Consider the following 16,594-nt stretch of genomic DNA (forward strand, 5'->3'; position numbering starts at 1 on the left):
AATATCTGAAGCATTTTCATACTTATAAGGTTAATAAGTAAAAAATAGTACTGCTAGTAATAACTATGTTATTTTTTAACCAATATGTGGATATCTCAAAAATATTTTTAATTCGTGTTTTTATCAAATGGATCTCTGTTTTCTCATACTGTACATATTTTGCATGTACATGTATGTGTAGACATGCCCTTGATTACCTTAATTTATCTCCATTATATGATTATCACCTGAGGTTTGGGAAAACTAGAAATGTTCATTCATGTGTGGAAACAAATTGCAAACAGAATCTGATACATCTAATAAATTATAGATTGGCCTCATTTGAATAACAAAAACAAAGGATTTTGCACTCAGTATAATGTGAATTCTTATCATGATTTTGGATGTACAACAAAAATTTACAAACTAAGGTAAATGTTACTTTGAGATTGTTTATTATAATTGTTTTGAAGTTCCATTTGAAACCCAGTGGAGAGCACATGACATTAAATATTTCAGTCTAAAGAAATTAAGGATTTATCACACTGAGAAGTAAAACGCAGTGATGTCGTTCTTGTTACTTAACAACTTATCTATATGGAACTGACCGAGGAAATAAATTGGGTTTTAAGGGAATTGAAAATAGCATACATGTACTGGTACTAAAATGTAAAACCAAACTGTGTCACAGACAGTTTCAACACAAGATTTCCTGTGAGCATGGTTTCTGAATGATTGAAATATTCATGAGTTGCAGGAGAGGAAAAACAGTTGAATGTTTGATCAGCTGCTCAAATGCTTTGAATTTTAACACTGTACAGATTTGGGTTTGAGTTGTGTTCACAATTATGTGCCTTATGTTCAATGTGTGTGTTGAAGTCAACTGAAAGGCATAAGGCAGAAAATTATGTTTCTTTAAATGATGTATTGGTCAGGAATGTTATATTTTTCAAATTATTTGCATCAGAATTTGCTTTTATTATTTCCAACGTATTCTGTAGTTGATAGTTTAAAATTTTGCATAGAAGAAAAAAAATCTGAGATGGTGTAAAATTTACTGCACTTGGAAAAACCCTGACAAGTATTGTTTTGTGCAATCCCAGCAATCATAGCAATAGGTGAGCAATAATATTATACAAAGATATGTGATTTACATATATCTTATCTGAGTTTCAGGTTGATACATGTATATATAGCTATCTTAGTTAAGGTATGACAAAGTGCACTGTCTGCCCTATCTATGATTATTTTTGATATACTGTGCAGTCAAGCACAGTGTTATCAAATACCAAATACTAAATCTGTGCTGTGTTAGTGTTAATTTTGTTACCCAGTTGCGGTATGGAGCTGTTTGGCAATATCTGATGCATGTACATGTAAAGTTGTCAATTGCATGTAGTGCAATTTGAAATTATTACTGTGGTGTAAATCCTTGTAGAATGCCTCAAGAGTAGCTATAAATATGATTACCAATTGATTGCCACGTGTACAGCCCTGAAATCCTCTGATATATCAAATCACTGACCTGATATATTGTAGCCACTATGATATAATTCATAGTCACTTGAAAGGGAAGCAATTTTTAAACAGGTTTTAAAAATAGGATATTGAGTGTTTCCAGGGCTTTAAAGGTATCAAACTACTCTGGTGTGCACTAGCGCCTGACAGATTGCTGTTAACTATAAAAAATGTATCTCTGGAGCTTTTGGCAAATTTGGATATATTTGTAAATAAAAGTGTACATACCTGGTTTGGTTTTTCCATTGGTACTTGGCTTGAAACCTTACGTCTTGCCGAGATATAAATCACTGCTTGACCAAACCTGCCTGATATGCCATTGAAGCATACCAATAAGGTGCGATTAATAACAAATACGGGCCAAGTAGGGGCCCATCAGGCCAGAGCTTATCCCAGTTTCTGGGTCTAGTGGGGGACCTTAAAAATTAAATGAAACCTCAGTGTGTGACCATTCAAATGAAAGGTAGTGATTCATGTGGTCCTATTTGTTGTGCAGAAGTTTAAAAAAATATGGGGTTTTCTTTTCAGTTTTGAAAATGGCCATTCTTTGGGTGAAAAGGTTAAAAGCAAAGTTAATCAGCTGGGAATTGAAAGATTAAGGCTAAGTAGAATTAATTTTGTGGACAAGTTTCTAACAATAGTATTTGTTAAAGTTCAGTGCACATGTTTTGACACTTCCTAATTGTAGCTTGGCTAAGAGTTTCTTTGGTAAAGCTAGCACATAACACACGTAAAAAGACTAGTTATATTTTACAATGATAAAAACAGTGTTGTACAATTTAGTTCACTGTTAGAATGTAAGCAATAATGCACATACCATAGCCATCTTCAAATTGTGCCTTATTTGTTGTTTACCAAGCCACCACACAAGTCATAACTTTGTACATACCATGTACAGAGTAAGTGATGTCCATGTCAAAGAAATTTTGTAAATAATCAATGTTCCAGTTGACATGATACATGTTCTTCAAAATGTACCTATGCAAATCATTTGCAATAAATTTTTGCATGTTCTTTGTTTCTGGAATATTTATTGTCTAGAGGGAATGCTAATCCACCTCGTGCATTGTTTTAATATTGTATATCCTTTGTGTGTTGTGCCATTCTTGCAGAAAGGAGGCCATTCCATGGCAACTTGTATTCTGTGGTTTGACAATCTTCTGGCTTGTTTAACAAGAAAGTCTTGATCATGATGTCTTTAAGTACACACAGATTATGAGAAACTTAAAAGACTCCTGTCAAAAGGTCAACAGGAGTGATATTTAGTTGGATGTGGTACAAACACCTACAACATCTTTGTCAAAGGCAGATTGTTACGGGTCAATCTTTTTGCTGTTCTGGTCTGACAAAACATCCATGTATTGGAAGATTGTTTTTCCATGGCACATTATTTTTATCATGAGTTGATTACTCATTTTGGTGTTATCATCCATACATCTTTGAGGACAAGCCAGCTTATAAATTATGTTTTGTAAAATACTCTATGTGATACAAATGCTACTCGGTGAAAATGTCTGGATGGATATCAATCTTTGCTAGATGGCATTTGCTATTTTGAGGTTCGTGGAATGTTTTGAGGTCATCTTGGAAAGTACTTATGAATAATGTTTACCTTGGTTCAAGTGCTTTTTATCTTATTTAAATATAATAAAGATGATGCATTTTGTACTGACATGTGGTGACATTTTAATTTGCAGGGACTGATAAAACACTTCAAGGTTTTCTCACATAAGAAAAAAACCTAACTTACCAACAGTTATTTATAATTTAAGATCCTAAGTCACAAATTTGACCAGAAGAGAGTTGTTGTGTACATGTGTATTTTGAATTATTTAATTTTGGGAAGAATTTTTTTGCCATATTAGGGAAGATCTTGGATGTTACTCGTAATTTTTTCCATTAGGAATTGAAGACATGCAATCCAGATTTCGTAGTTATAATGTTTGTGCTTTGTTCTGAGATTTTTCTGCATTTTTGTCTTCAGGAAAGTTCTTCAGGAAAGAGGCCTCTCTGATTCAAGGTACGTATTGTGGCATAATTTTCTCTGTACTTTAATGAACTTAAAATACTATGAAGCTTGCCGAGTTTTAGACTTGACTTCCTTCTTAATTAACTGTCAGCATTTAAATTGAGCTTGCATGCTAATCAACCTTTTAAAAGTTAAACTAGAAATTCTTCTAGAAATGAAGGAAACAAAATTCAATTTTTTTTAGACTGAGTATATAAATAATGAAGCATAAAGTTTCGTACCAGTACAGTTTGCCTTCCACAGAAGCTATTTGAGAGTTCACGAATTAAACTGCAAACACTGTAAACAAAAGACAATTAAGTACTCAAGAACAATCTTCTTTTAAAAGAAGTCCATGACAGGTGCAAAAATTGTTTCAAACAAATAATACCCTACTTACATTCTCATAACTTATATAATGCAGTTTCCACATGACAGCTCACATGCATTGGCTTTCACAGTATTATTTCTTGTGGCCTTGGTCTCTGTTTTAATCCTTGATTGAATTAACCGCAGTCAGTAGAAAAGCATGGATTTCTTTGTTTATACAAATTGTGACTTTGACATCTCATGCAGTGAGAAACAAATGAAAGAACTCACAATAACAGTGTCAGTAACATTGTCCCATAGGTGAGATTTTAATTTAATCTGAGTGACTGTGTTTGCTTTGTGTTGAACTGTACAAATTCACCTATTGGCATTTTTTTGGTGGCAGTCTTGGTTAGATTTAGTGGGTCTTTTTTCTCAGTGGGGAACAGTTTGTTTTCCCATTCTGGTGTACAGCTTTCATCCTGATGTTGATATTTTGAAAGGTAAAATGTTAAGGAAATAATACTTGTCTTCTAACAGAAATAGGCAGAGGAGACTCTTTTAGATTTAAAACACAGTCTTATGTAACTATAATTCAAAATAGCTACGAGAATGCTAATTCTACTTTATTAATATTACTTACACAAAAAGAAAAGGCAGCCTCAAATAAAACAAAAAAGTGTGAACAATTCACACTATGTGTACAGTTCACTGTCAAGAATATATTTTATTAGAGACATGGTGTTACATCTATTTAACTGCTGCCGATCATTTTAGATTTGTATTTTAAAGAAAGATGTGGAGTGTACAGTGTAGATGTAATTAAAATGTATAAAATAAATGGTGACTGATTAATGGTTAAATGGAAATGGAATAATGTGATGTGAATGTCTTGTACATGATGTAAACTGGTACGACTCAGGATTTGTTTATCAACACTCTTAGTGATTCTGTTTTATCTTGTGGATTCTGTGTAATGGTCAACTTATTTCCAAGATGAAATGTTTATTGCAGAAGAGTTGCTTATAATTCAGGCTTGCGAGACTAACTTGTTTAAACTAGGATACAATTACATAACAGTCCTTCACCTTCACCTATCTCTTTTGTGACTGGATGTCATATAACACCTCGACAGAGCAGCGTCTCCATTCTTCTCTGTCTTCTACTGCACTTTGTACCTCTACCTGGAGTCTTGAGCCAGCTTTGTTCCTTTCTTTGTCTTCCATGAGCCTCAAGGTGGTCTTTGTTCATCTGGTGGCATAACAGTAGAACCCTGATATAATGATGCACCATGAGATGAGAAAATGCATTTTTGATAATACATGTAGGAGTATGAAACTCGAGAGTGAAACATACACAGTTGTTCTCCCATGGTAATGATATTGACTTTTTCAGCACACCAGGAAGTTTGAGTCACTTAATATAAACATTTGTATGTTAAATACATGTTTAATTTGTTTGTAGGGATGATCAGGACCCTCTGTATGACAGGAGAATGGATCGTGGAAATACTGCCGCAGCACCTGGATCACATTCTAATGCACTTATGAACCAAGACTGGGAAAAAGATCTCATGGAGGCTGGTTAGTACTTAAAGGTGTAGATTATTGGTTACAGATTGAAAATCTGTGTGGCCTGTTCTGTTATTTGTAGATGTATGCTGCTGAGTGTGTACACTCTTAAAATAAATACAGAGATTCACTGATAGACACTAAAAGACACCTCCCATAATTATGGGCTACACTGACCAGAGTCAAAGCTACACTAGGTTTTCGGAAACTGTTTGCTTCCAGGAACAGATACCATCTGCAGACAAATATCTGACCATGTTCTCGTGCCATATGGAAGCTATTGTTTATTCAATGTTAAATCATCAGCTAAGCGGTATTGTTTCAATGTACTATTAAATTCTCAAAAACTGTTCTGATAAATGTGCAGCAATCAGCTGGCAAAGTATATATACAATGTACTTCAACCTTGGGTTTGTCCTTTTTCAGATCTTACTCCAGGACAGACAGTTAAGAAAGTTGTCACCCGGACAGAAGTTCACACACTACGTACTGTGGATGGAAAGGTTGTACAAGATACATATGATCCTGGCAGTGCTCAGACTACAGTAGAGCGATATACGTTTGACAACCAAGCTGTGAATGGAAACACGCCTACGCCAATAACAAAGCAGTATGTTCCGGGTGATGAGTACCGGTCAGCTGGACGGCGTGGCCCTGGATCGCATTCTTCTGTTGAGGATTACCGAAGACCTTACAGTCCAGGAAGCCAAACTGGTTATGGTTCAGGTGATGGCAGGCGGACACCCACTGCTAACAATCCACCTGGGAACTTGTCAGATGGCTACCAGACACCAACAGGTGACAGGCATAAATAAATAAATTGCAATATTTAGAGAGGAAACCACATCAGCCTCAGCTGGTTTCATGTGGGTCCTTTATCCTGGTCGAATTGGAATTTGGAGAGGTTGTTTTATGTGGAGGAAGGAAAACCAGAGTACTCAGAGAAATCTTGGAGAAGGCAAGAACCAACAAAAAACTCAACCCACACATGGCACTGGGCCCATACAGTGTACAATTGTACATGTAGCTTCTGAATTGCAGGGCTCTCAATAAGGGCCATAACCCATAACACCTGCTAGGCCTGAGTATGTTTGATGGGCCGTTGATGTTCCGGGTCAACTGGACTATGGCTAATACAATTCACCTAAAAGATAGTAAGTTTGTTTTGGGTGGGAAGATCAAGAAAACAGTGGACTCAAAACTTATTGACAGCCCTGACATGTGTATCTATGTTGCAATTTACAGTAATAAAGGTAACTATTTCTTTCTTATGCTTAGGTTCACGGCACTCGTCTCAGTCTAGTTCAGTCAGTGCTAAACCTTATGGACTGGCCAGTCAGTCGTTACCACGTAGTACATCTTCCACACCCAGGGGATCATCATCAACTACTATACCACGGACATCAAGTGCATCTGGACGACAAAGCAGTAAGTTATAATTACGTCGAGTATTATTTGTTAACTGAACAGCATCTTGAAAATGCTTTTTAGCTTAATAAGTCATGTCTGATAACCAGGGGCTAGTGGATTTTCCAGTCCAGCTACTTGATTCTGTCCTTGTCACAGGATTTCTTGTGAAAATGTTTTCAGGAAATTCAAATTTCAGAAGCACTGTGAGAGATGAACTTTTGGGGGTTAGTGAGAAGGATTTTCAGGCTAGGATCTATCATAGTTTGAGCTTACCCAAGCAAGCCTGAAAATTGGTTTTCTTTGCACCCTGTTCACTGGATTTTTTTATAAAATTATGTCAAGTATGCAAGTCAATAGTCTCATCATGCCAGGAAGAAACATTCTCAGTGTTAGAAAATCAAATCCCTGAGGCAAATTTTAGAAAATTTACTACAAAATTTAACTGTGACAAGAAGTTTAATATTAAGTAATTCTGTACTTGAGAATGCTTAAAATAGTCTAGCTCACATGTAGGGACCCAGAGTGTTTTATAATAATAAATATTCTGATTGGGAAACCTGTACACCTGGAAACCTTTTGTCCCTTAAAGATGATTCCCAGTCCGTACTGTGCACTCTCGAGAGTTTGTGTACGATTCATGTTTTGATGTCATGCAAGATGTCACAAAATGTAACATTTTGCAACTAGTTACATGAATTGAATTCAAAATTTCATGTCAGCCACCATTAAGGATGCAAAGTTTTCAATACTTCATTCTTTCTGACATCACTTGATAAAACGACTTCATGGCTGTAAAAAGCAAAGAAACCGCTAGAAAAAGAATTTAAAATGTCCCAAAGATAATGTAAGTGGTTCCTAACAAATAACATTGATTCATCACAAACATTGAGGTGTTGAGACTGCGCAGTATGGATTGGAAACCATCTTTAATAAATGTGCTTCAGGGCAAGAGGGGGACATCTCCTAATGCATGTTTTTTATATGTTGGCTAGCACAGTGTTGGCTAGTGTCAGAAACTTCACATGTGGAGTACTTTGTCATGTTGTTTTTGCTTCTTTCGTACATCATTATTCGTACATTTACATTTTGTTATAATAATTTTGTTTGGTTTTTGAGAACTTATGAAGTAAACACAATTTTACTTGAGAAATCTAAAGCATCGGATGTGGCAAGATGTAAATGGGATCATGTTGCACATGGAATTAGTCAGAATTGCTGTTTTTTTTTCAAGAGTTTCTTTCAGTGTGTAATTAAACAAATGATTTCATTATAGAGCTAAAATTATTAATACTATGGAAAGTTTCTATTTATTTACCTTTTACTCTTCTGGTCTACAATGCTGGATACTTCTTATAAATTGACGGCATCATACATTGTGGTGTCTACAATATGTTTTAGAACACTCATCCAATTCTACTCTTGAAGATGTGGTCAGAATTAGGTTGCAAGACAATAAAAACCATTAACATTTTAACCCTAAGCTGCCTGTTGATAGTAAGAAAGACGAAAATGATAATTTAAAAGGCTCCAAGACTTTTGTATCTTTGCTCATCAGTTGCCTTTATTGTTCTATTTAAAGACAGGTGTGTAGTTGAATTAGAGGTGTTTATTTTTTGATCTCATCCGTGGCTTTTGTTAAATAATTAATGACAGTGGAAAATTGTGTTGGAATTTGAATTTAATCCAAGATGGATTTTTGGAATGCCCAGTTGCTTTTTATGAGGTTTTTTCCCTTGGTTGCAGCAGATGATAAACCAAAAGGTATTTGTGTATCAACAGTATCTTTATTTTGACCAAAATGATTCAATAGGAATGAATTTTTTTCATCTGGGTTGTGAAGATTTAAGCCCCATGTGACAGTATGTTTGTTGAGTATACTCATTGATACTGTCTTGTTGGTTTCTGTGATCTAGCTATTCTGTTTAAATTTACACTTAATCAACACCAAATGCAGTTACATTGTGTTAGAGATGGTTTTACACTGTGTTGTTACAGTTGCGTAGGTTTGGTTTTTGATGTTTACACTGTTGAAGAAATTTGGTATTGACTTTCTGTATCTTATAAATGTTTCAATTGTATTTTAATTTTCTTTAGCTTTTCTTTTACTCTTTGAGCACTGAAGTTAAATATATGTGTACTCATGATAACAAAAAGTACTATTTTTGACAGCTACACAAAAAAACATATACTTCTGAAAGACAATTCACAATAAATTACATTATTTTTGACTAGTATTATAATTCATGTTTTTTTGTGTGAAAAAACAAATTGAAAATTTTCTTTCGCTAATTGAATTGTGAAACTAGTATGACAGGTGCTAACATCATTGTTCAAAGTTCCTATTGTTTGAAGGATTGGCAGAGTAGATTGTTCTGCTGTTTTAAGGCAGGTGGCTTCTGTTTATTCAGAGCAACCCTTTTAACTCCCAACACTGATCAAAATGAGATTTCTAAATACAATAAGACAGTCATCACCAGAGAATATTGCTTTGATGTAGCACCAACTAATTTTAAAAGAAATTCACACAGTGAGCAGTAACTAAGGAGATTTTATATTTTGAGTTTTGAAGTGAGAAAATTATTTTTCAGTTAATTATTTTCTCCAGGAGGGTTTAATCAGAAATAACCTAGCATATGTAGATAACGTTGAAATTCAATCAGTTAATTATTCTTCTACATGCTCATGTGGAAATAAATAGATAACTAAATAAATGAATGAATAAACAAATAATTAAATAAATTAATACAAAAATAAATAAAATGAGATTTTACTGTCATGCCAGTAAAATATAGTTAATGGAGCGTGACGTACATTCTCAATAAGCCGTTCATGGCGGCATCGCTTTCTATAGAGCTATTGAGCAGTTGTATTCCAAAGGTCAGCAAACTGTAAACTTTAATAAACTAATAATAATTAAATAAATTAATACAAAAATAAATAAAATGAGATTTTACTGTCGTGCCAGTAAAATATAGTTAATGGAGTGTGACGTACATTCTCAATAAGCCGTTCATGGCGGCATCACTTTCTATAGAGCTATTGAGCAGTTGCATTCCAAAGGTCGGCAAACTGTAAGCTTTAATAAACAAATAATAATTAAATAAATTAATACAAAAATAAATAAAATGAGATTTTACTGTCATGCTAGTAAAATATAGTTAATGGAGCGTGACATACGTTCTCAATAAGCCGTTTATGGCGGCATCGCTTTCTATAGAGGTATTGAGCAGTTGTATTCCAAAGGTCAGCAAACTGTAAGTTTTATTGTGGCTAAACCTAAAACATTGTAGGTTTGTTGCCTTCAGAATGTTATAAAGAACCATAGCATTGGTGCAAAGCATTAAAGCACTATTCCTGTTTAAGATGTTACATGGGCTAGGGTAAGCTGTTCGGTAGTACAGCCTTTTCTACTGGCTTACCAGTAGATGAACGTCTCCATATAAAAGCTTGAACAACTGTTCAGAGTCCATTTTGAGTTCATCAAAGCAACATAGCTATGACCTATTGTAAATTTATTGTTTAATTTTCCCTCCCTCCCTCCCTTTGGAGACGAAGTTGGTCATGTATTCCCACATAATAAACAAAGGGTCACTCCTGTGTAGTGTGGTTAAGTCTGCACAGCGACTTCCCCCAAGCTTGTTGTTTTCATCGCCTTTGAACATCGCTTGCTAACTGATACTCTTGTCGGATCCCTCACATGCTGTCTGTCATTCAGCTCGTAGTGCTGGGGAGATAAGTGAGGTTGTTTGTCACCCTATCGCTGAAAGTCACATGAGCTAACCAAACGCAAGGCAGTGTTCCCCCATTAACACCATCACAAGTTGTTTGTATTTGATTAATACATGTAGCTCTGGTTCAGTTGCAAGTCGCCACAGTTAACTTACTTTCGTTAGGAACGACGACATTGATAACTTATTGTTGTCTATTGGTGAATCAGGTGATATTTGTTTTTCAGCCACATACAATCTTAGTATAAAAGTGGGTGATGTCAAGGGCTCTGGGACTGATGGCAATGTTTACATTCAGTTGTTTGGTGAGCGAGGCAATACAGCAAAGATACAACTGAGACAAGCAGGAGACACAAGGAACAAGTTTGAGAAAGGAAGGACTTATAAGTTTACTGTGGATACTGTGGACATTGGCAAGGTACAATCCATAGCACAAACAGTTTTATTATTATTTTTGTTTAGTACAAATCTAATAGTGTTTATCATGAATGCCATTTCAATAGTGGCTACGCTACTTGCTATCTATTCTGTTGTAGACAGTGGTAAGCCCAGCTGTTTGCACTTGTTAACAAAATTGGAGCCACTTCTTTGTATTTTCAAGGTGACTGTGAAGAGGATTTAGAAGGATATAAAAACACTTGGTAAACTACAAAACGTTCAGTTTTCATGGAGCTTTCATTGTGCTGTTTAAAATTCAAATATGCACAAAGAACTTTAGATTTCTGTTGCCAAATACACTGTACAGTGCCAGAAAGCTAAAGTTCATCAAACTGTTAGGCAGAGCAAACATCTCAAACTTATGGACCTTTGCCTAAAAGTGGTGCAAAAACGGACTCGATATTTTTGCTGCACCCTGAAAATCAGCAAGTACAGGTACCATGTTTTACACTGGTTTTGAAATATCTTGTTTCAATGATGTTATTATTTTGACAGGTTGACAGAATTAAACTGAGTCATGACCACACTGGATATGGATCGGGCTTCTTTGTGGAGGAGGTTGAGGTTGAGGTCCCAGCAAGGCATGATAGAGTCAAGTTTCCCTGTCGATGTTGGCTAGCGCAGGATGTTGACGATGGTAAAATTGAGAGGGAAATGTTTGCAGTCACTCCTTTGCCAAGTAAGTAATCTCTGTTTCGTGGTTGTCAATATTTAAAATGTTTCTTCTATCCGAGTTATAATGACTGGAAATGTTCAAGCTCAATTTTTAAAATGAACTCTGATAGGAAATCAAGCTATTTCAGTCTTAAGTGGACAAAAAACCCTGTACCAGGATAATTTTCAAGTACATAACAGTCCATTTAGCATTTTTGTAATTTTAAGCAAAAGGCATTTATAGTTGCCTGACAATTTGGTGTTGTTAGAAATGATTGCTTTTGAAGATATTCAAAACAGTCATACAGAGGTTTGTAAGGTCTTTGTCCACTTGTTACACGACCTTCTGGTGGATTCCTCCTTAACAACCTGAGGTCCATTTCTTTGCACAGAATAGCCCATTTCTGATATGTTTGGGCATGGTTGACGAATACCAACTTGAGACCTGAAAATGATTTTTGTATGGTTTAGATAAAATTAGCATCCAAGTCCACTCTCACCCCTGCTCAAACTGTGTACAGTTGATAGGTGGTCTGAGCACAGATGAATGTCCACTTGTGTTTGGGTAGTGCTGCTGATTGGATATTTTTCACAGGGTTTACCCATCGACAGGGAAACTTGACTCTATCAGGGTTTACCCTAAGGCCATAAAAACTACATGGAGCTTTCCCAAAATCTGATTGTAGGGTAAAATGTTGGATAGTGAATCTCATAATATTAGACAATTTACTGCTTTACATTTTTATTAGTCATCTGCATATAACTTGCATCACAGGCTTGCTAAAATTTACAAGGGCTTGCTAAAATATACAACATGGTTATATGGCTAGTTATGTTAGCAGGCAGGATGATGAATCCTGCACTGTGATTGGCTGCCTGAGCAGGCAAGAGTGCCCAATCAGGATTACTCGCTGTGTCCCGCGAGAAAATAATGTTCATTTTCTGTATGATAGATCCTTTATTGACCCAGCTTGTTCGGTCAACATGGCTGGATATTGACCCTGTTCTTTCCTCAACTCTGTCTGGGTCCATAAACACGCAAAGAAAGAACTTGGCCAATATTCAGCCTTGTTGTTCGAACGAGCTTGGTCAGTAACCTATATTTATACACTGAAATTCCTGATAAAACAAGGCTGCTAAATCTATTGTTTCAGTGAAGCTTATGTTATTTGTATCATATTATTCCAGATACCTCCTACACAATGTCAGTTAAACTTGGTGATGTTCTTAGTCCTGACACCAATCTGTATGTTCAGTTGTTTGGTGAAAAAGGAGAAACCAGTAAAATTATGCTGCGACCTGTGGGTTCTTCACTCAACAAGTTTGAGAAAGGCAGAACTTACAAGTTCACTGTAGAGACTGTGAACATTGGAAAGGTGGGTTAGCCATAAGTGTGAATTGCCTTTTCTCTGATGTTGAGCAAGTAATAATTGAGAGTGCCATTTCTTGTAATAGGGAGAATTGCTTGGTCAGTTCAGTATTTTAAGTATGTATGTTAATGTACATGCATCCAAATGCCCCCTTTTTGTTGAAGGGGGGGGGGGGGGGGGCGGGGAAGGCGGTTAGGAACTTCTAAAATTGGCATATTGGCTGGTAAAAGTATTGTAGGTGAGATTGTACAATTTCACAAGTCATGTGCAAGAGCAGAAAAAGAGGTGGAAAAGTGTGAAAACTAAAGGTAAATCTTTATGAGGTGTCATTGTTACTTTCACCTTTATGTTTGGTATTTCGTTTATGATTAAATTCCATGAACACAATGGTTGGGTGTCACAGCTCAGTCAAGTTCCTGACTTTCGCTCGCTTAGGAACTAGACTCGCAGGTGTGCTACGCGCGCTGGCTTCTGTAGTTTCGTGTGTTTCTCGTGGCTTCACCGCTCGCACCCCTGGCCCAAATACGAGAGCCTGCTCGCAGGCTAAAACTGGAGACAAGTGTCCGTGACATGGTTCCAAGTGGCTTGTCACTGGACCTCGTTATTACAACACAAGGTGATGTTTCCTTCTTACAGATTGAAAGACTACGCATTGGCCATGACAGCAAAGGAGATGGGAAGGGCATCTTTGTGGAAGAGGTGGAAGTAGCCCCTGCTGATGGGGACCGCGCCATCTTTCCATGCTACTGCTGGCTGACGGAGGGTAAAGGAGACAAGAAAATAGAGAGAGATGTGCTCCCTGGACAGCCAAGACCACCACGCCCAAGTGAGTGGTACCATGACAACTGTTGCTTTAGATTGAAACTGGTTTTTGCGTGACCTTGTTAATGGACTCAATAGTGGAAAGAACTCTAGGGTCAACAAACAGCTCTTTCTTATAGCAGGGATTTTGAGATTCATGCTGAATACTTCAGTTCCGATAACGTTGGTGTACATAGATCTATGCACTATGTCTTGGTTGTGATTTGCGCATGAAAATTCAAACCAATCAAAAACGTTTTAGCGACCCGCAGATCTCTGCAGAGTTACACCTGCATAATCGCTGTTAAATTTTGTGGTTCAAATCTCGGGCATCGCTCTGTCAAGAGAGTATGTACGCGATGACGTCATTGTTTAAGACCGAAAGTGCCTTCGGGAACACGTGAATGTTGTTGTTTAGCTGGAGAAGCCATTTTCAGATTTTGTATCGAGCGTATCCGAGGAAATCTGTGTAATCCTCGTCTGAGGCAGCTGTAATCTAGAAGTAGAGCCTACGGAATCTTAAGGAAATACAGTCCAGAGAGAGAAATCTTGTACAGAGTATGAAGAGTATAAGAGTTCATCGCCCGTATAGGCCTTATTCCCAAGGTAATCCCTGTCAAGTTATTTTTAGCTCGCTCCCGGTTTCGGAATTTCCGGGCGCGTCTAGAAATGGCCAACCCTGTGACGTGATTTTTCAACGTGGGCCTTCCAAGAGGCTTTACACACATTTCCATCCTCTACGAAAACATACGCGCGATGCTTATGGGAACATTGTATCTGCGGATGAGCTGGGCAGTGCCGTGCCATGCTAAAAATAACTTGACAGGGATTACATTGGCAGTGAAGCCTATATGGAATATAAACTCTCTTAAGATCTTCCTCTCTTGTTAACTAGAAATTATTCGATTTTATGCGTACATTTTTAAAGTTTCTTAAGTTTTGCATGTCATTATTGTGAGTCCAGTTCCGCTCTACAGTAGTTTTATGTTCTAAGGAAAAGGAAAAGAAAAATGTCGCAGAAAAGTTGTAGAACCAGGTTTTACAACCAACAGATTTTGTACGTGCTCTGGCTCGAAGATAAAGGTTTAGAATTTCGCGTTCACCGGAGTTGATTTTTGTGTCAGTCCCACGATACGGCTATACTCATCTACACTGCATCTAAGGAAGAACTTAGCTATTTGATTGATTTTTTTCTTTCACAGACGTAAGTTTTGTTCTTGAAAGCTATAATGAGTTAATCGATTTTAGTCAGGTTTGGTGTGTGAACAAGAATATTATCGTTTTCTTCACAGACACATCTTATCACTTAGCAGTCAAGACAGGCGAGATGGCTCTAGCAGGCACCGATGCTAACGTGTTTTTCCAGCTTATTGGCGATGAAGGGGACACAGGGAAGATTCAGCTGCGTCAAGGCGGCAAAGCAGAAAAGAGATTTGAGAAAGGACGAGTGGACAAGTTTATTGTAGAAACTGTGGATGTCGGAAAGGTAAATTAGTTCTGAATAACGTTTCTGTTCTCGGATGTGGCGTTCTTCAGGATGAAAATAGAACCGTGAAATGCTCTATTTTAGTGGATGGCCGCAAACTTGATTTCATCTCCAGTCACATTTAGTTTTCTAAAATACCCGGGGTGGTCACCTAGGAGAGCTTCGACTGTATTACCGTAGGTCTGCGCTTGTACTCAGTCCTCAAGTTTATCATTCACTACTGTAGAAACGAGAAGAGATCCTGGGCGAGTCTCATCTCGCAGTCGCTTGTGGGATCGTTACTGGGGCCAATATAGCTTCTCGTCTTATGTTTTGTCCCCAGTAACGGACGGTCCCGCAAGCCCCTTCGGGATGACACATGGCCCGGTTTCTTCTCATTTGTAAAGTGACCAAGTGGATCTATCTTTAATTCTCTTTCTCGTGGTTTTAACAGGTTCAGAAGTTGCGTATTGGTCATGATAACAATGGCTCGGCTCCAGGATGGTTCCTGGAGGAAGTCGCTGTGGACGTGCCAGCTCACAGTGAACATTTTGTGTTTCCTTGTCATCGATGGCTGGCCAAGAATGAAGACGATGGTAAAATAGAGAGAGATCTAGTTCCAGGTACGTTTCTCCGTCATTAATGTAACATGAAAAATTAATTTTTTGGTGAAATTTTTTTTTCGACAATCGTAAGTTCAGGACAAATTACTTGTTTAAATTGCCGTGTTAAACTAGAAGGAATTCAGTATTGGGGCGTAAAGAGTTAAGAAATGCCTAGGGCGTAGATGAAACCCCCAAAGAAACAGTGTCCGTGGAATATGTTGTCAGTCATTCACAGGCAAAGCTGATATAATTTTCTAATGTTGGCCAACAACTCTTATGAAAGTGAAGTATGATCATCGCAGTAAATTTTCCAATTTAAGCAACTGGAAAGAAGAAGCCTGAAAAAAAAAAAAAAAAAAAAAAAATCAGGGCTTCAACGGGATTCGAACCCGTGACCTCCGCGATACCGGTGCGATGCTCTACCAACTGAGCTATGAAGCCACACATTGGGAGCGAGGTCAATTAATTGAGTTCATATCTTCCCGTGAGTGAAATGATGTGAAGTATATATGAAATAATTCATATTTGAACTGAGGTAGTAGATGAAAGTGAAGTATGATCATCGCAGTAAATTTTCCAATTTAAGCAACTGGAAAGAAGAAGCCTGAAAAAAAAAAAAAAAAAAAAAAAATCAGGGCTTCAACGGGATTCACGTAACCCGTTGAAGCCCTGATTTTTTTTTTTTTTTTTTTTTCAGGCTTCTTCTTTCCAGTTGCTTAAATTGGAAAATTTACTGCG

At 37.0% G+C, this 16,594-nt stretch overlaps 1 protein-coding gene across 2 annotated transcripts in view; it reads left to right on the forward strand.

Annotated features, from left to right (window-relative positions):
• Positions 1 to 16,594, forward strand: part of LOC110041222 (uncharacterized) — a 41,468-nt gene that overhangs the window by 8,811 nt on the left and 16,063 nt on the right. For both annotated transcript variants that reach the window (XM_020746502.2, XM_020746501.2), the window contains 10 exons: positions 3,482 to 3,517; positions 5,279 to 5,397; positions 5,812 to 6,183; positions 6,664 to 6,813; positions 10,751 to 10,941; positions 11,457 to 11,640; positions 12,804 to 12,991; positions 13,622 to 13,811; positions 15,079 to 15,272; positions 15,706 to 15,874. In XM_020746502.2, the coding sequence (XP_020602161.2) occupies positions 5,310 to 5,397; positions 5,812 to 6,183; positions 6,664 to 6,813; positions 10,751 to 10,941; positions 11,457 to 11,640; positions 12,804 to 12,991; positions 13,622 to 13,811; positions 15,079 to 15,272; positions 15,706 to 15,874 (1,726 nt within the window). In that variant the 5' untranslated portion in view covers positions 3,482 to 3,517; positions 5,279 to 5,309. The remainder of the gene's footprint in view (positions 1 to 3,481; positions 3,518 to 5,278; positions 5,398 to 5,811; positions 6,184 to 6,663; positions 6,814 to 10,750; positions 10,942 to 11,456; positions 11,641 to 12,803; positions 12,992 to 13,621; positions 13,812 to 15,078; positions 15,273 to 15,705; positions 15,875 to 16,594) is intronic.

Source organism: Orbicella faveolata, unplaced genomic scaffold (genome assembly GCF_042242905.1).
Source record: "Orbicella faveolata isolate gen_17 unplaced genomic scaffold, um_ofav_v1 contig_46, whole genome shotgun sequence".
Taxonomy (NCBI): Eukaryota; Metazoa; Cnidaria; class Anthozoa; order Scleractinia; family Merulinidae; genus Orbicella; species Orbicella faveolata.